We start from the raw sequence: 20376 nt of genomic DNA, 5'->3' as shown, positions 1-20376 counted from the left end.
TTCCGATAGAATATATTTATAACCATGCAACTGTAAATGCTTAAACATCGATTCGGATTAAAGCGAATAATCTCACCTCGTTCGCGCTTTAGCGGATAAAGAAGAAAAGTCAAAAGAAAAAAAAAAGAAAAAAGAAAAAGATCTTTGAGGATCTAACTATATATATATATATATATATATATATAAAATCGAATGAAAGCGTAAATTTCTATTTTCTTAATCTACTCTCTCGTCGTCGTCGTCGTCGTCGTCGTCGTCGTCACGTTTTATTACTACGTCTTCTTCTTCTTCTTCTTCTTCTTCTTCTTCTTCTTCTTCTTCTTCCTCTTCTTGTTTTTCTTCTTTCGAGAGATTGAAAAATCTTTTAATACCGTATTCTTATTACTATTGGGAAAGAGACTTTTGTACAATATCATGGAATACCTATATTCGTTTGAAATAAATGCAAATAATGTCTCTTTCTATTTTATCTGAATTTTTACATACGACATAATACCGGCATAATCGCGTTAACGTTTATCATAAACGTGATATACATACCGTACGTATATACACTCTCACGACGGTAATATTCTTATGCGATACATTGTTTCTTACATCAGCGATATTTCGCATAATCTTCTCAAACCTTGCTGCTGCTGCTGCTTCATTCGCGAAGAATAATACATTTAATTTATGATTTCTCTACGTTTATCGCGTTGAACCTCTGATTAAAAAGAATCATAACGGGGTTTGATACTTCATACTTAAGTAAGAAGAAAAATAGAAAAAAAAAGAAAAAAGAAAAACGTCAAAGAATATAAAATTCTGAAACGTAAAACAAGAATTTAGAAATATGAGCTAAAGGATATATATATGTAGACACAATACGTCGACCTGAGATAGTGATTTGGCAGGTGTATCCTAGAAAACCGAAACACAAGTATATTAGTGTATATATGTGGTGCAGGAAAGATTACTCGTATATTCTCTCTCTCTCTCTCTCTCTCTCTCTCCGTTTAGATAGAAATTTCAGTCGAAGTTGAAACTATCTCGTATGTAATTTCAACATTTATTACTACACACTTGTCGTGTAAATCCCATCGATTAAAAAGAATGATAGACAACAGGTATTAATATTTTTCGCTAAACTAGAAACTCAATCGAAATACCCTAGGAATTATAAAAATTCGGTCTGAAACGTAAAAAGAAAAAAAAAAAATATAAAGGTATGGGATAATATAAGAGGAATGATTTAAAAGAAATTGATTGGCAAAGTAACAGCCCAGATATAAGAAGACGCATCGAATTGAAGATAGGAGATGATTTGGCAGGTGATTTTCTAGCGAATCCTAGCGTGTGTGTATATACGTATATGAGAAAAAGGTTGGAAAAGTATTATAACGTGGCTCCTAGTCAGAAAGATGTTAGAGTGAGGGATCTAGCGAGGTATAGATGTAGGTGGACAGGTGGAAGGTTGTTGGTGGAAGGTTGTTGGTGGAAGGTTGTGATGGAAGGTTACGAGAGCGCAGACGCCGTAGGAAAGCATCGAAGACAGCACCCGGCAGCGGGTGGTATCGGAGGTGGTAAGGTACGGTATCGGAGTACCGGACAGAGCTAGCTCGACCGCATTGCTGTGTTCGTTCCATTGAGTTCGCGAGGACGAGAGAGTGAGGATAATATATTAACTTGACAATAATTATTATTCTTTCCTTTTTTTTTTGATTCCCCTCCTAAACGAATATTACACGAAAATTATATTATATATCTTTGTGTGGGGTCAAACTACTTTTTCTTACGTCTCTCCACGTCATAAAATATTATTGGATATTCAACAAAATTTTTCTTTCGTCGTATTGAGACGAATAAACTGAAGGAAGGTAACAACGAGATAGAAGAGACACACGCATACAGACAGAGAGAGAGAGAGAGAGAGAGAGAGAGAGAGAGAGAGAGAGAGAGAGAGAGTATAGAAACGAAATTTTATGTCGACAATAATTACGATCAAAACTGTCAACCAGAGTTGATCTTGGACGTTTCCCGCGCTTACGTTACACCTGTTAGCCAGGAAACCGGTGCCGGCCCTTGACCATCTAGAGGCAAGTAATAGAAACAATGTCAAATCAGTTCGTTAATTCTATTATTATTTTCTTTTTATACTATGTAATTTATAATATATAATTAATTTATTTGCAATCGTTAAATCACGATGAAGTATAATAAAAATACACGTATTTGTTATGGGAATCATTTTTGTTTTCCCTAGACACACATATTCCAAACTCACTAGGAAAATAAATTTGCGAAATGTAAAAAGGAAACTTTAATAATATGTATTCTCCGTGAGAAGGAACTAAACGAGTTTAAAACAAGATTTTAATTAACGACATTTCAATCGCGAAAGTTTAATTAATCCTACGGGAGAAATTTATTAAATTATTCGTATCTACTATTCGTATTTGTATTTTTTCTTGTTTTCTTCTTCTTCTTCGTCGTTTCTAGTTTTGCGTAATTAATATAACACGTTTAGTAAATTACAATATCGTATATAGGGAAGTATGGATACAGTTAACTATACATAATAAGTTGAAATGGTAAACTCTGACATTTGGTAGAAATGAGTTTCCGTTTTCTCCAAGCACATGTTGAAGTTGCGCGGTTAAACCGCTATATTCCCGCTTTAGTATGACTCGTCGAAGTATGGAATGGTAAAGTTATGGAGGTAGAGATAGTTTTCCACTCGCCATAGACTAGTCTAGTACCATCTAGAAAGTTATTTCACGTAACGACGTGTAACCTACATAACTTTTAACGCTAGTGCTGAAGAAACGGAGATACGAAAGAGAGAAAGAGAGAGTGATAGTAATGAAAGAGGATATAATAAGCAAGAAAACGATACTAAAAAAGTAAAACCATAAGAAAATGGACTAAAGGAAAAAAAAAGATATCATTTAACATTATAATCAGGTATAATGTTAAATCGAGTTTTAACGAACCTCGACGAGTGTTAAAATTTTAAATTCTTGCAAAAATTCAGCAACTACCGGATATTTTTATCTATAGCAAACTTTGCTTATCCCCGTCTGTATAATAAGAGGGTCAGGATAATGTATTCCTTTCGCTAATCTTCTGGTATTACAAACTAGATAAACTCTAAGTAGGAAGATACTAGTTTGATATTATTCAAATGAACAATTTTTTATAAAACATTATTGTATTATCTATAACTATATATATATATATCAAGACTCTCTCTCTCTCTCTCTCTCTCTCTCTCTCTCTCTCTCTCTCTCTCTTTATCTTTCTTTTTTTTCGTGAGCAAAAAACAATTAAAATTCCTTCCGCAAACAAATTCCGCATGGCGATTTCCGTTAAATTTTGTTGCGCTTTCAAAATCATCGTTCCTATAAATGAATCATCGTTGAAAAATCATGACTCCAAGCGTATATCTTGGGTCTTCTTCTTTTTTTTTGTTCGATATGGTAAAAAGTTTGGGGAAAAAAAGGACAAAGAAACGAAAGCATGGGAATTGAAATCCCACGACAGCGTGTCTCATCGCGCATCCTTGCATCCGTTTGCTCCATCAAGAAGGAAATGCGAAAGGAAGTATGATGATTCGAATGGTAAACAAAACCGGATTATGGAAAATACGTTTTTTTAGAGATTTGTGATTTTTCAGCTATTTTTAATAGAATCGTATGTTGCATTTGTATTCGTGTTAAAGAGTAAAAAATAAATTGTCGTTGAAAAATTTTCAATTTTGAAGTAAACAAAAAAAAGTGTCCAACAAAACTAGTCATTTTTCATCGGAATGATTTAAATAAAGTTGATTTATGATGCTTCAAAATGAACAAAATATAAAAGAAAAATATATGTTTTGCAACGTGCGCGTAACATCAAAGAGGGTGGAAGAGGGAGGGAGAGGGAGAGAGAAAGAGAAGAGAGACATCGATGCTTTTCTCAAAATAAAGAGATATCTATCTGCATGTTGCATCCATTAATAATATTGAAAATTTATGATTCCGAGTACGCACGCATATATAAATATAATTCGATATTTGTTGCGGATGAATTGTGGGTAGTTGCGAAGATGTATTCGTTGTACGTTATAGTATTGTGGTTTAAATATCTATAGAAGGAGGAGAATTGGGGAGGAGGATTGGGGAGGAGGATTCGGAAGGAGGATTGGAGAGGTGACCAAACGATTCCTCTCATCCTCATTCAGCCCCTCTTTCGATAATATACCCTTTTGCCTGCCAACGTGTTTACGCCAAAGGACATTACCCCACATCGGTCTCGCCTACATTTACTACTACTATTACACGACCACACACATACACATAGTAGTGTTACGTATAAAGGGAAACAAATATAACAATTGGATGCAACGTAGAAATGCATAAAGTTCGAAGTAAAAAGAAATTGGTTTTCCATTAAAAGAAAGTTTGAAAATACCAACTCACGTTAGATTACTTCCCGAAAAAAGAACTACAAAGAATCGTGTGTCTTTTTCATGGAAAAACTCGTAGAGAAGTTTCGAGAAGTGCTCGAGGAGCAACGACCTTATATTCTCGTTTGATCTATAAAATTGACTATAGATCTCTATAGATCCTTCTAAAGAAGAAATCCCATAGACACGATCGGTGTGCGGTATAGTCGACCCGTTTTATCTTGGCCAAGTTCTGCTGCGCCAAGTCGTTGCTTGGAAGCGTGAGAACGGATACATCGATGCATAGAACACATTGCAAATTTGACTGGTTGGAATAAATCCAAATGGTTTCAGCTGGATTTAAACAAACCCCCAGCCCCCATCTTTTAAACATGTTTTTTTTCTTCCTTTTACTACCAAAAGAGACTAACGATCTCTTTCATCTTTTCTCTAAACATTTATTTTCGGGGTATCTTTATATATTCCCACCCTCTCTCTCTCTTATATTAATGCACCCTCCACCCTCCTCGCGTGTAAGTTACTTCATTCACATTCTAATCCCTTTTTTCTTTCCCATCATTTCTTTGTCCTATCCTATCCCTCGCACCACTTGTATGATTTATACATCGAATACGTAGGTGTGAAATATTTCGAGTTCGCTTTTATATAACCTTTTGCTGGTTTAACGTCGTATCCTCTTTGACGTTAAATCGACTTGCCCTGGGTAAAGGATGCTGGAATACATTTTTCGCTTCTCGAATCTGTTTAACGAGGCGCGAGATAAATCACGTGCGATAGACCGTAAAGTAAAGAAGCATGTTGCAAGTTTTCTTGATTTCCATCGTTAAAAAAAAAAGGAAAGAAACGAAATGAGATTCACAAAAGAAAAAGAGGAATAACAATTTATGATCGTTCCTATTCTACGGTATCCTATCTACGGTATCCTATCTACGCTATTAAATGCAACTTCTTGTCCTTTTTTTTTCTTATTTCTTTTGAATGATAGGGTAGGTCGAATAATAGGTAAAAGCTCGAAGGTGTCACGTATCGAACGGCAATTACCGTCTGTGCGAATAAGTGTAAAGACGCGTGTGCACGTTAAGTGGAGCAACGACCGGAGGAAGCAAGGAAGCATGGTAAAACTCTCTTTGAAAGAAAACGTTTTTTTCTTAGAAATTTCTCGTCTTCGTTGTCGTTCTTGGCTCCATGGTTCTGTCGGCATTTTCTTTGCTAGTACTTACTTTCGTTTTTCGATTACGTTTACATGGGCAAAGGACCAATGGGATCCGACCGACAAGAAAGATGAAGAAAACCGAGAAGAAGGATGTAGCAAAATAGGCAACATGCTGAAACGCCAATGGGTGAACAACGAGGGGGGTACTTTTCCTTCCGCGTTATGCATTTGCTTCTACCTTCTTTTATTTTATTTTCAAGGCAACCCCTGGCGTCGCGTCGCGTAGTCGTCGCGTCGCGTAGTCGACCCGTCGCCCAATCTTTTTCTTTATTTCTTCCTCTCCTCTTCCTCTCCTCTTCCTCTCCTCTTCCTCTCCTCTTCCTCTCCTCTTCCTCTTCCTCTTCCTCTTCCTCTTCCTCTTAACAACTCCTTCGAAAGAGTCAAGTTGAAAGATCGCAGAAAGTGATGACTCCAGTACTTTCCAACTAACTTTCTATCTTTTCTTTTTTCTTTTTCGATCATTTTTGTTTTCGAGTTAAGCAAACGAGCAAGCACATATTTTAGATCGTGTCTTATTAGACGTGAATAAGAATTTTTGTTCCTATTAAATGGAACGATTAAATCGTACCAGAATGACTTTTTAATGTGTCCGAAACAATTGTCAGTTAATTTAACCTGACTGTTTTGATATTCGACTTAATTAACGTCCAACTAATCGATTATATCAGGAAGTTACATAAAAGGAATTACAATTTACATGTCTATGTATCTCTCTTCAAGTTGATTTTTTCAACGCTTGTAATATACTTTCGACACATTTTTTTCTCGATCATATTGTTTATGTTTGATTTAAAAGAAAAAAGGAAAAACTTATGAAATAATTTAATATTACTGTGAAACTCTTCAAACGAAATAAAAGTAGGGTAGGAAAGAAAAAGAAAAAAAGAAAAAAAGAAGGAAGGGAGGAAACTCGCAACTCAATCGGTCGCATAGCATTTATCGGATGGTTTAATCGATCGCGTTGTCCTTATCGAGCGTGATTAATCTCACGTAGTACTTGATCCTTGTTCTCGTATACCTGTTATCTCGATGGAAATGGCGTTACTCTTTGTTATCGATCGTACGAGAAAAAGCCTCTTTCCTGCAACCGAGTTCAATTCGTGTGAGTCGATGAACAAATATTATTATTAATATTATTATTATTATCGTTTTTCAAAATATTTAAAATTAAATGAAATTGCGAAAAGCATTTCGGTGAGCATTGAACATACAAACAAAAAATTATGTTTCTCCAATTTTTACCATTTTTCTATACCATTTTTCTATACCATTTTTCTATACCATTTTTCTTTCCTTTAATATTTTTCTTCCCCCGTTCGAAAAGGGCTCATTTATACATAAGAAGCATAGATATCGTTCGCGTTAATTTCATTTCCCTTTGTTTGTCCTTTTTACTCTTTCTTTTTTATCCGATAAAGTTTCTCAAGGAAATATCATTAGCCACAAAGTGAGAGAAAGAGAGAGTTATTTTAAAGGTGGATATCTATTTACTTTCTTTATTCCCCGAGCTTTTCTATACTTTTTTAAGAACAATTTTCCCTCAAACTAAATCACGGTTAACAAACGCGAAAGAAAAAGAAGAAGAAGATAAAGAATGATATATATATATATATGCAACTAGACAAACAGAAAATTGTGCGTGCGAGTCCGATATTTCTTTTTTCATATTCCGTTGCTTTATGAAATATTTGTTTTGAGAGAAAAAGAAATTATAGATAACCGACGCAAACAAAATATATGTATATACATACACACATGCATATACGTATAAATATTTTTTTAGAAATAAAATTGCAAGTACATCGAAGGCGAACAAAAAATATATTCCCATATATTATTTATAAATAATTTTTGCTTGCTTGCTTCGGGAGATATAATTTGTTTGTATGAAAAATAAAATAATGGTTAACTGACGCGATAAAATAATATATACGTATTTGCTAGAAATAATATTGTATGTTAAAAAATGTAAAAACCAAATATATAAAAGCGTACGTATGAATCGAACATTTTTATTCCCGTATTTTGATATTTCAGAAAATTTTTGGCACAAATGATGAAGGGTCGACACCACTTTCGACGACGATTTAGTCTCCAACCATCGTCGTTGAAGGAAGGACAGGAAGATGGAACGGCGAAGAACGCTAGGTTGGTAACATTTTTTGATTTATATGATCCCGTATACCGGTATAGATAAAACACAAATATATACGGTGAGATCAAATTCGCTTTTATCAGACACTATAAGATTTGAATCAGTGACAACTCAGTTGATAATAAAACAATCATTCGAGAACTTGGACACCAATTTCAACAATGTATTATAGATTGGTGAAGTTATGCGAACAAATGCGGAGAAATAAATAAGCAATAAGAAAATGGTAGAATAAAAATATACGAAAAATCGATTATCGTAAATCAATAAATTAATTAACGATCGATGCTAAAATTTGAATTTTTTGTTCAGAATTATTTGAAGAAAAGCGACTTTTATCTCACCCTGTGTGTATATGAACAAAATAAATGATATGTTCAGTAAAGTTATTTATACCTATCCCTAACGGTATTCCATCCCTTCTATAATTTTTCCTACCTTTTCAACCACTACATTTCACCTATCTCGGTCGTGCATCGTTTTTTTCTTTGCCAACAACTTCTGAGATAGAAAAAAAGGAAGAAACGTTTGTAATAACGCGAGAATCTTAATTTGGGGGAGAGGGAAAGAAAAAGTGGGACCCCAATTCTACTTTATCCGGGTCTTTATTCTTTGTCTCGTAATAAGTGTGCGTCTCTGTATCTTTCCCCGCTAATTGGCATAGATTATTACCAAGACGATGAGATTTTCGATTGAGATAGCTGTTATCTGGTGCATGTGAAAACCTTGGACCCATCTTCCTTCTTTCTTTCTCTCTCTCTCTCTCTCTCTCTCTCTCTCTCTCTCTCTCTCTCTCTTCCTTCCGCTTTTCCAACCCATGTTTCACCCTATTTGAAGGCGAATCACACTATTCTGGTTTCGTCGGAGAAATCAGGACGCTTTTGTACAATGCGCGCATTCAATAGAGCGCACTTCGTACTTAAAAGAGATCTTTAACATTCGTTAGCACGATTCTCTTCAAGATATTATTTAAGATGATTTTAATGTACTACCATTTAGAAATACTCAACTGAATCTTAAAAGAAAATAAGATAAATGACCTCAATTGAATGAAATTAATGAAGCATAAATCACGTGGACACACACGCTCGTTTCTCTAATTCCAGAAACGAAAGATTATCGGAATCGGATAGCGGTGGTGGCGATGGAAAATCAGCCGAAAGTTCTGTAAGACATAAAATAGTAGTAATGGGTGCTGCCAAGGTCGGCAAATCGGCAATAATTAATCAATTTCTTTACGGTACTTTCACACCAAAATATAAACGCACCGTTGAGGAAATGCATCATGGTGATTTTAACGTATCCGGTATTCATTTAACTCTCGACATCTTGGACACTTCCGGCTCTTACGAATTTCCAGCTATGAGAGATCTGTCTATTAAATCGGCGGATGCGTTTGTCTTAGTCTACGATGTGAACGATGTCAATACGTTTCACGAAGTAAAGACCTTGAGGACGTTGATATTGAATACAAAAGGAGTGGTACCTATCGTAGTCGTTGGTAATAAATTGGATCTGGTGGAAGAGGAGCAAGAGGTAAAATTAATTTTCTTCATTCTAATAAAAAAGTAATAAGAAAGATAATTAATTAATTAATTAGGGATTTACTATGTTGTTTACGTGGATTTGTACAGGTTGACAGCGAGAGTACCCGAGAATTGGTAACATCCAAATGGGAAAATGGTTTCGTCCAAGTATCTGCAAAAGAAAATTTAAATATTTCTCAAGTATTTAAAGAACTATTATTACAGGCCAAATTGAAATACAACTTGAGTCCAGCGTTACGTAGAAGACGTCGTCAATCTTTACCACCGCCCCCGCATTTGAATTCGCGCAGTAGCAGCGCGCACGTACCCTCGCCGGCGCAGTTGCAACACTTGCAACAAATACGGGAACGCGCTGAATCGAAAAGAAATTCATGTATTTTATCGTAAAAACATACACGCATAAACATACGTAACGTAAGATACCTTACAATTTCTTACCAATCTTTTCTTTTTGAATCTTTCAATTATCTAGAGGATACATCATTTCACCATTTGCTAACGTAATCGATCCTAGGATTAAGATTATAAATGGGGTATATATTTGAAAGGGTTTATTAAAGAAGATTTCTAAAGGATTAACGCTAATTATATAACGTGTGGTTCCTTCGCGCTGAAAATGATTACTTCTTTTTCAGCAATATTGAAAAATAGAATAATTCCAAGATGTCATTCAATCTTAATATCTACATTCACTTATATATGGGTCAATTGAAAAATCTTGACTCTAGCATAGAAACAGTTAACTGGTATTAACATTTTTTTTTATCCATTTAACTGGTATTACAAAATCAAACGTGTTTTTTTTCTTGATGCTCACAACTTTTCAATCCACCCTCATAGATTTTTCTTTTTTTTCTTCGTCGTAGATCTGTTTGTTATTTTTTTATTTTATAGAAAAGTAAAATATAATCGAATTACGAATTTGAACGTCATTCAATAGAATTTATTCGATCGATAGTGGAACTTACTGACCAACTTTAAACGATAGGATAGATACAATACACCCACTAATGCAGGATAAGTCATATAAAACGTAGAACATTTTTTCATCTATAGATAGTATATATCTTAACAGATGGTGTAAATATAAAATACATATACCTGTATCTGTAACACGTTTGATATAGATACGAAATAGTTACATTTCAAACCACTCGTTGTGATAAACCGTATACATTGTTTGGTCGCCTTAAAAATAACAAATACAAAAAATTACAAATATCCTCAATATATTCATCTTCATAAAACGTTTCAATATTTTCTAAAAACGAGTTCTCTTAGAGACGATATATTTAAATCCATGTGTATATGGGAAGCTTAAATAAATAGAATAATTACTAATTACACACATAATTACAGCCTCGAATATACCTTTTTATTGTATTTTTAATGCCAATTTTAGGGTAATTTCACACTGCCCAATAATTTTCTCTATTTCCTTTTTCTTGTTTATCAATTATTTTCATACTTAATCGTATGTGTATAGAAATGTGTGATAAATTTTTAGTATATGTTCGTTCGAAAAAAAAATAAAATTTTCAACTTATACTTGAACTTGAATTTTTGCATGACGTTCCTATTTAATTAATTGTACATAAACATTATTCTTAACGAAAATATTATCCTATCAATGATTATATATTAATAATGTTAGAAAGAGAAAATGAGAGAAAGAGAGAGAGAGAGAGAGAGAGAGAGAGAGAGAGAGAGAGAGAGGAAAGGAAAGAATTATTTAACAATATATTATCTTCTCAAAATTTTAATATTAAAAATTGTATAATAAAAATATTCTCTCGTCTTGTAGACAAACGCACTCTAATGGATATGTGTATAATAATCGATGTAATACGTTTAAATATTTTCGTTTTCATATACGCCATGCGTCATTCGTCAAATCAAACTAGAAATGTATGGAACATTCCTATTATCGTGTCATTAACCCTTTCGTTACGGTATGCTTTGCCATGAGTATTATTCCATATAAATTTGCTCATACATATGTTTCGTCGCATGTGACCCCTATATGGGTCAGTCGTTCATACGAGACCTTTGCATGGACGGACCCGTATATGGGTCGTTAGTAACGAAAAAGTACCAAAGAAATATGTAAATAAAATTACTTTTAAAAGGAGGATGTGTACGATCTTGTAATCTTTGAATAAACGTCTATCAATAATTTATACAAATGTATTGTCAAATATAAGTCGAAAAAAAAAAGGAATTCTTTCCTCTAACTAATAATAATTTATCTTACTTGAATTTTCAAGAGCATATTTAAAAAGTTTAAACGAGTATTACTTCGGCGCCAAGAATTTTGATTGGTCCGTTATGTTTGATTGTTAACTACGTGAATATAAAGTCATTCTAATAATATATAATGTATAAAAAAGAAATATTAAAGAAGTTTATTCTTGTTGATTATACCATTGAAAAAATAGATAATTACTTTAAATGCATTTGCAAATTCAATAAAAAATAAAACACTGATCATTATAATAGTAACATGTTGAAATAACGTATATAGAACACGTGCACTGTCTTAACCTGAGATTATGTGAATTATCGTTTTTTATATTGCATTTCAATATATAATTATGGCGTTGTTCTTTCATTCCATTAAATGTATTAGAAATTTGAGAAATATCTCCAAATTAATTCAAATCGGTGGAAGTAATAAAAGATTTTTATGCTTAGCAAATGTATCAAATGTTCTAGAAATGAAAGTAAGGTTAGTTCATTTTTTTGCTATAATTGATGAATAACTTTTTAGTTAATATGATATATATTTATTAACATATAATCGTAATATATTTATTTTTAAATTATTGTAATAGTATGCCGACGGATTTTTATGGCTATCAAACTTCAGAACAGGGTATAGATTCGCTAATCGAAAAAGTGAATAAAAACTTGCAGAATAGAAAATTAATTGACAAAAATATGATTGATGAAATTATACAATACGTGCAGATAGAAGGTAAAATTATTTTCTATAAAATTTTATATGGAAAATACTTGCTAATGTCGTATGAATCAGAGATGACAAATGAGATTTGATCTGTGTGCCAAAACATATGATGAAATTTATTATAATCTTTTTCCTGTACGAGATATATTAATAAATGAATATAGTAAATATAAGTATAGTAAATATGAATGATTACGTTCAGTCTTATAGACCTCATATTTATAATTGTATCGAATAAGCTTGTGCTTTCTATGAAATTTTATTGAACATTTTATTGAAATGAGTTTTCCATATGCTATCAAATATTTTTCATATGTGCCATTTATTTGCCATTCCTGGTATAAACTATTTGCAAGATACTTTATTACAAATATTTAAACAAAAAAATTATTGGTAGTAATGGTTGGAGTACATAATATTTCATTTCAGGAAAAATAGATTCTTCGCAGGCTCTACCAGTCCTGCGCAGCTGCAATCTTTTGATACAATGTACACCCGAGCAAAGAATTGATCTTGCGACTACCTTGTGGAAATTATTTGGTATTTATAGTAAGTTGATCCCTTTACTTTATCCTTTTTTTATTTTTCTTAACTTTATAATTTTGTAAACATTTTTTAATTAATTTAAGATGTTCAAATGGATGTGTCTTATTATAATGCGCTGTTAAAAATTTATTTGAAAAATAAACATGAATTTTCTCCATTGGACATTTTATCTGATATGAAAAAACAATCTATCGAGCCGAATGAAAATACTTACAAAGAACTTTTGAAGTATTATTGTATGAAGGGTAATATGTCTGGAGCGATGACAGTATTTCAATGTATGAAGGATGAAAAGCATGTGTTAACCGAAGATGTATTTAATTCATTCATTCTAGGATATACTCAAGCTCGGTAAACATATTTATATTTACTCGTTTCTTTTAAACATTAGAATATTTACTATAACATTTTTTGTTTCTTTTTTTTAGTAGAATATTTTCATTGTTATTATTAATTTTATCATCTACGTTTGTATGATATTTATATTAAATACATTTTTTCTTTTAAGTGATCTAACAAGTGCGGTAAATGTTCTTCAAATTATGGAAAAAGTTAATCTAACTCCTACGAATAAGACTTATAGTGCATTAATGTGTGCTTATGCTACATATAATGATACGGAAAGCATAGAAGAAGTATTATTTAAATGTCGAATGAAAAATATAAAGTTTACGAATGAAGATTTATTAGATGTAATATATACTTTAATAGCTAATAAAAATGTAGATTATGTCAACGAGGTAAGATATAATTTGAAAATATTGCTATGCAAAGAATATATATATATATATACACATTTTAAATAATAATAACTATTTACAGATGCTTGTTAAATTAAAGAGACCATTTCATATGGAGGCATTAGAATTTTTAGCAAAGATTATTGATCTCAAACAAGAAAACATAGCTATGAAAATATTTTATTATTTTTATTCTGATATTAAATTTAAATTAATGAAGATTCAATATGAAAATTTCTTTATACATAAATTAATATACAGTGGTGCGGTATGTTAAAGACAAAGAAAGCAAATAATATTAAAAGTTTTCCACTCGAAATTTAGCGTTTCGCATATTAAATTCTATCTTTTTTCGAATCAAATTCAACCTTTGGTAAATAAAATTGTTCTCAAAGCTTATAAGAATTTTGGAATTTGATTTGCAGAAAGTTGAATTTGGAGTGTGAAGCATATATATATATTTACGTATTTAATTAGAAAATATATTTTATCTTAGCCTATTGAAAAAATTGTAGAAACGTGTAAACAATTTTATACGTGTTACGGTAACAAAAAAATATTTTATCAAGCGATTTATTATGCTTTCAAACAAAATGAGGATGCCTTAGTATCAAGTTTACTAAAAGAATGGAAAAGTAAAGGGCATAAACTTAGGCCACATTATTTTTGGCCCTTTTTAACTAAATTACAAGAAAATCATGATATCAAAGGTACTAAATAAATTATTTACTCTTTATATTTTTTTTTATAATTACATTAAATCTAATATTGAATTTTTTCTATTAGGTCTTTTAGAATATGTGAAGGATATGAAAGAGGTATACGGAGTTGTCCCTTGTATAAATACTGTTGCAGATTATATTTTACCTAATCTTTTAACTCCTAGCATGAGTACTGCTTTTTTTTTGTCAGAATACAACATACCGATAGAAACAACAAGGAATGCTGTAGTTTATTATTGGTTATCATATTTTAAAACAAAGCTCAGTGCGGACTATGGTAAGTAAATAATAATTATATATATAAAAATAAAAATATGCAACCTTAAATGTTATATAATGGTTAATACATTTTATTGGTACAGTTATACAGCATCCATGTTATTACGATGATTTCATATTGAAATCAAAACTCAAATGGTCGTTATTTAATACATGTGATATTGATTCTTATTTGATAATCGCAAATACTCTCTATAGAGAGACTACATCTGGGGCAAAAGAAAAAGTTTCTTTAGACGAAAACATATTTGATATCATGAATTTCTTAAAAGATAATCCAACGCGTATTTCAAAGGTATATATGTAACTGCACATATATCTCTTTTCATTTACATTTAAACACATTTGCAAAAATTATTTTTAATATTTTATTTTAATCTACAGATACTACAATATATATCAAAAAACGAAATAAGTATCTCTGATAATACTTATAAGATTTTAACCGAATATCAAATGGCAGGTTCAATAAATAAAACAACAGTACTATTAGAAAATTTAAGAGAGGTCAACAACTCTTCGGTAAAAACTCATTCACTCGAATTCAATAAAATTGGAAAAATTACTAATTAAGATAAAGCAGTATTTTATATTTTATAAATATAAAATAAACTAGTGTTAATTAATATTCGAATGATCAATTTGATCTTATGTGTATCTTGGTTTTTTGAATCCTTCTGTGAATCTATCTGCATATAAAAATCTAATTAGTAATATTACGTATCTTGGGAAGAGGTGATAAATACGGCAAATGAATATAGAAACGAATAATTCGATAACTGAATAATTGCATTCTCTTACTTATTCTGATCCTACTTTACCACTCAGTAATTTTTTGGTATTATATAATATATTTTGTGTTTTATATATTAAAAACATTGTTAAAATGATTAATATAATTCTATCATAATACGTAGAAAAATTAGTACTGTGTTAAGTGGGTACAGAATTAATAAAATTATGAAAATATTCAATTGATATGTTGTAGCAATTATTAACTTGGAATATCGCTACGTCAAAACAAATAAATGTCTCTATAATAAATAAATTGTTTAATGAATACTCGAGGGAAGAAAGTAAAAAAATTTTGCAAACACTTATAATCAAAAATCCTACTTGTATTATGGCCAAATTAGCTTTAAATTATGCGAAAAAATTAATATCAGTAGGTGATTTAAACGGTAAGCTGTTTTTTTTCTTTCCATTTGAAATTTTATACATTTAATGTCCTCTTCTAGTTTTTTTTATTAGTTGCTTTGAAATTTTTTAATTTTTTCATGTAAAAGATGGTTGTTAAATGAAACATTGAAATACTTTTTAATCAAGTAAAAACAATTATAAAGAGAAAATTACAGATTTACATTAGAAAAAAAAACAAAAGTACGATCTTTTGAAGTTTATTCGCTTCAATTAAAATGCCCAAAACGATTTGTATTCGCGTGTAAAAATATTACATTTTTGTTCTTTTATATTTTTCTTTTTCGTACATTTGTGATTCATAAGAAAACTATGGAGAGCCTCTTTATTTCAATAGAAAATAACAATATGCAAAAGTAAAAATGATTTCTGAAACGTACAAATATTTTAAATGATTTCCAATTATTGATTTATAGATGCAGCAGAACTAATAAAGTATACCGGTCAAATAATCAAAGTTAATAGTCCCTTGTTAGCAAAAGAGACTAAAAAATTATTAAATGAAGTTGCTTTAATAGGCAATGATACAGTATTACACAGATTTGTTGACATACTTCTACAACAAAATTATGTCACACCATCAACAAATTATTTAAACTTGCTTATTACGATTCATGTTGATCAGTACGTATTTAATAACTTTGTATGTTTTATTTTATATATTCTCTATGTGAAGTATAGTTAAAGTTTTTTTTTATTTATTCTGTGAATTTGATAAAATTAATATCTAATTAATTAATATCATTGAACTTATGTGGTGATTTCTATTATATTAGAGAATATTTTTTTGGTTTATAAAAAAAAATATGTCTTTCCGCTTATTCTGTGATAAAATCTCATGCAAAAGGAAGTTCTTCCTACATTATGACATTTATTATACTTGCGTTATATGTATAATTACATTTTGTTTTACCATTTAATAGAGGCAATGTACGCAAAGCTTTGGAAATAGCTGAAATGTTGAATAATAAATATAATCATATACCTGCATTAAAAACATTAATCAAATTAATTGTCTTGGCAAAAGACACGGAGATATTACAAGATTTTATAAACATTGCTATTAAAACTTACGAGGAAGAATATATTTTAGGAGAATTAATACTATGCTTTTTGAGGAAAAATTTTGAAGAGGAAGCTAAAAAGCTAATACAAGTAAACAGTTCAATGTATTTTTACATCACGCGTAATATTATTTATCATCTGATTTATGTTCCTTTTTTACAGCTCTTTTGTACATCCAATTACAATTTAGCAGTAATAGAAAATATTTCGCGATATTATTCTACAAAATGCAGAAGTATGATGTTAGAGAAATTACTTGACTTTACTGTTGGCTATCCTAATGTAAACAGATTAATTTTGTACGAATGTCTTGCCTTCATTTACGGTCAGTATTACAATTACATTTGTTACAATACGATAAAAATATATATGAACAAATATATTATATGACTTTTGAAAATTGTTATAACGCATCTAACGAGTAAATATTATCTAGTTTCAAGGAATGATCATCTAAGTGGAATAGAGTTGTGGAACAGAATGAGGAAAGAAAAAATATTACCAACTCCAAAGTTAAAAAATATTTTACCTGTTCACTATTAAATTAAATTAATTTAATGTGTGATAATCAAGATAAAAATGTTGTAAATGAATGTAAACTCTTATCTATGTGCAACGCTTTGCAATGTTATATATATATATTTATTTCAAATAAAAATGTATTGTTATGCATAGTTTTTGTATAATTTCAATTTAACGTTCTAATAATCTCCAATTATTTCTAATCGTATGTGATACTTCCAATTGAACGATTAAAAATGAATCATTGCAAAGCTTTGTGTGTTTTTATTTACTTCTTAGTTTTAAATTAAAAATTATTTTTATGATCTCTTGCGCTCTCTCTCTTTCTCTCTCTCTCTCCTTTAAAATAAGTTGACGCAAAAATATTGTTATAAATATATATGTATATATTTCCTTAGTTTCAATAATAAGATAGAGAAGTGTAAAATAGGGACTTGAAGATTTTGTTAATTTTGGAAAAATTTTAAGAACATAATACGCGTGACAGGATTTCTATATATATATATATGCCAAGTTAAAAAAAATATTTTTCTTTTTCTTTCTATCTTTTTCTTTTCTTAGACAAATTGACAAAAATATTTTCATCATATTTTTATATATTTATATATTTTCTAAATGTCAATAATAAAAGTGCGAAGTATAAAATAGTCGCCTTAAAACCTTTGTTCATTTTTTGCAAAAATATAAAGAGCATTGTAATATATGTGAAAAGAATTCTACACGCTAAGTTAGAAAATATTCTTCGATGTTAACGTACTTTTCACATAACATTAATACTTTAAAAACATTCATTATCTTAATAATTTACAAGAATTCTTCGCACCAATCTGTAAGACACTGATAACAGTCGTTCGATTGTTTTACATTAGCCGAACAAGCATCTTTCATCCACTCTTGAAACAGCTCTTTATTTTTCTTCAAAACTAAGTATTGCCCAAGTACTACGTATGCCTATAAAATATAATGTTTTAACATTGATATTTATACAATTAACCCTTTGCACCGAAAAGTTTTTTTTACGAAAGATTCAATTAGCAATTTTTTGAAAACATAAATGAAGTTATTATAATTTGTTTTTATTGTCACATTATGAACTAGAAATGCTTTGTATTCAAATAAAAATGATTCCGCTCCTGAGCTTTCAAGTGTAAAAGGTTAACATTTCGTACTTTCTATGTATAATACTTTGTGCTATATAAAAATTAAAATTACTTATTACAAGTATTATAGAGAGTAGAATAAAATTGGTACAATGTGTCTTGTTCAAAGCGAATGATTATAGAAAAACTTTTTAAATAAAATTTGAAAGAATGTATTGTCAGCATAAACATACTTTATCAAAACCAGCCGCTTCCAATCTTCTTCCAAGAACTTCGCCGACTCCAGCTAAATCAGTGACTGGTTTTTCTCCCATTGGCTCGGCCACAAAATTTTTATGTTTCTGTGATGTGCTAGACATTTTCAACCTAAAATTCTCAAATGGAATATTATTATTTATTTAATTGAATGTTTTTAACACAGCACATATGTCGGAGTGTGATCAGTAATTGCCATAAGTTAAGGACATTATAAAATATAATAATACAAATAATGGATATTAAAATGATGCAAATATAATTGCGTTCCATGTAACAAAAACAAATATTTATTTCAAAATATTCATTTTATATATAAACAAATGATAATATTGTGGTGGAATAATGTATGATAAATAAATCTCTATGATAAAATTGCAAGTATAATTGTTATATATTGTTAGTATAAATAACTAACCTTTCTTTCCTACCGTTGTTTCTTTCTTCTTCTATTCAAACACAAATGGAATCTATTATATATATATATTAACCTTTAATATAATATTTAATAATAAATTATGTAAATTTTATAACTTTATTATTAATTAATAAGTACAGAAAATCAATTACTGAACTATTACACACTAAGAGGTTAATTTCTATGGACTTTCATGTGTATTTAGATATTTTAATAAGAGTGGGGAGAAATTATTCCGAGCGCTATCTAACAGAGAAGGTAAGAAACACGAGCTATCAAAAACGCATTGAAATCTTTTAAGTCCAGTGAAAAAAAGGAAAACTGAGCTAATTGTCTGTTTCTTCGGCGAAAACTTGATTTTCACACACAGTTTAGCCTGTGCTCGAGGATGTGTAAAATATATGTACTTTGCAGCATTTCATTTTATGGGATTTTAAGTATTTAAAACGCGAGACTACTAGCCTAAAAAAGTATTGTACGTGTAGGGCAAAGAGTGTCCTATCATTTAAAATAAATTTTATAAAAATTTGACCACTGTAACTATAAAAAATATTGACGAGAACGTTCCAAAGATATGACAGCTATGTGTGAAAGATTAATCCTTTGCAGCATTTCATTTTATAGGATTTTAAGTATTTAAAACGCGAGACTTTCAGCTTGAAAAGGTGTTGTTCGTGTAAGGCGAAGTGTGTACCCTAATTTAATATAAAAATCATTAAGATTGAACGGCTATAAGTTTTAAAATTTTTTTCGCAAACTACTTAATAAAATAAATTTCTTTCTGGTCCTGCGTGAAGTATGTCCGATTGGAAATTTACTTAAACAAGAAACGACATTACTGTTTTTGATATTTTGTGAACCTTTGAAGATTGATTTATTACTAGATATAGTATTCTTTCCGTAGGAATAAGAGTTTAATTTTATTTATTATGTAAAACTTTTCAATTTAAATTATTTAATGAATAATGAAATTTAAAGAAAAAAGAATTTAAATGACAAATAAATGGACATTTAAAAATTCCGAATTCTCGATGCATTAGAAAATGTGTTTTTCTATATTTAAACACAAGTGAATATGAAAAAATGCATGTCTCTRATGCATGCTTTTTTTAATATACAAATATATGAATAGAAAAATGTTTCAATTTCATACAAAATTATCAATCGATTAATACAATTACAAATACACATAGGAAATTATTCAAGACACATTATGAAAA

The 20376-nt window shown here is 30.2% G+C and overlaps 3 protein-coding genes across 10 annotated transcripts; 2 read left to right on the top strand and 1 right to left on the bottom strand.

The window, feature by feature from the left end:
• The first annotated feature begins 1555 nt into the window (after nt 1-1555).
• LOC106785496 (ras-related protein Rap-1) lies at nt 1556-10681 on the top strand. Of its 6 annotated transcripts, none has more exons than XM_014746043.1 (5): nt 1556-1859; nt 2044-2078; nt 7680-7790; nt 8904-9333; nt 9432-10681. In XM_014746043.1, the coding sequence occupies exons 3-5, from the start codon at nt 7696-7698 to the stop codon at nt 9729-9731; spliced, it is 825 nt and encodes a 274-aa protein (XP_014601529.1). In that variant the 5' UTR covers nt 1556-1859; nt 2044-2078; nt 7680-7695; the 3' UTR covers nt 9732-10681. The 6 variants fall into 6 exon arrangements, with proteins under 6 accessions (XP_014601529.1, XP_014601527.1, XP_014601526.1 ...); XM_014746041.1 differs by having other exon boundaries at nt 2001-2078; XM_014746044.1 differs by lacking the exon at nt 2044-2078 and adding an exon at nt 5415-5544 and having other exon boundaries at nt 1562-1649.
• A 1005-nt stretch (nt 10682-11686) lies between these two features.
• On the top strand, nt 11687-17929 carry LOC106785489 (leucine-rich PPR motif-containing protein, mitochondrial-like). 2 transcript variants are annotated; one of them, XM_014746026.1, is made up of 15 exons: nt 11687-12072; nt 12179-12321; nt 12742-12861; nt 12942-13209; nt 13367-13598; nt 13681-13866; nt 14095-14308; nt 14385-14597; nt 14683-14894; nt 14984-15121; nt 15588-15780; nt 16213-16420; nt 16720-16951; nt 17024-17186; nt 17298-17927. In XM_014746026.1, exons 1-15 carry the CDS (start codon nt 11939-11941, stop codon nt 17402-17404), a joined length of 2763 nt encoding a protein of 920 aa, XP_014601512.1. In that variant the 5' UTR covers nt 11687-11938; the 3' UTR covers nt 17405-17927. The 2 variants fall into 2 exon arrangements, with proteins under 2 accessions (XP_014601512.1, XP_014601511.1); XM_014746025.1 differs by having other exon boundaries at nt 16720-17186; nt 17298-17929.
• A 37-nt stretch (nt 17930-17966) lies between these two features.
• LOC106785491 (barrier-to-autointegration factor B) lies at nt 17967-19346 on the bottom strand. Of its 2 annotated transcripts, none has more exons than XM_014746028.1 (3): nt 19157-19346; nt 18717-18857; nt 17967-18334 (listed from the first exon to the last, which is right to left on the bottom strand). In XM_014746028.1, exons 2-3 carry the CDS (start codon nt 18840-18842, stop codon nt 18188-18190), a joined length of 273 nt encoding a protein of 90 aa, XP_014601514.1. In that variant the 5' UTR covers nt 18843-18857; nt 19157-19346; the 3' UTR covers nt 17967-18187. The 2 variants fall into 2 exon arrangements, with proteins under 2 accessions (XP_014601514.1, XP_014601513.1); XM_014746027.1 differs by having other exon boundaries at nt 18717-18849.
• Between the last annotated feature and the right edge of the window lie 1030 nt (nt 19347-20376).

The sequence above is a fragment of the Polistes canadensis genome, unplaced genomic scaffold, assembly GCF_001313835.1.
Source record: "Polistes canadensis isolate GaletaPanama2010 unplaced genomic scaffold, ASM131383v1 scaffold_51, whole genome shotgun sequence".
NCBI lineage: Eukaryota > Metazoa > Arthropoda > Insecta > Hymenoptera > Vespidae > Polistes > Polistes canadensis.
The sequence above is the reverse complement of the archived record's forward strand: the minus strand, read 5'-3'. Positions and strand labels throughout refer to the sequence as shown.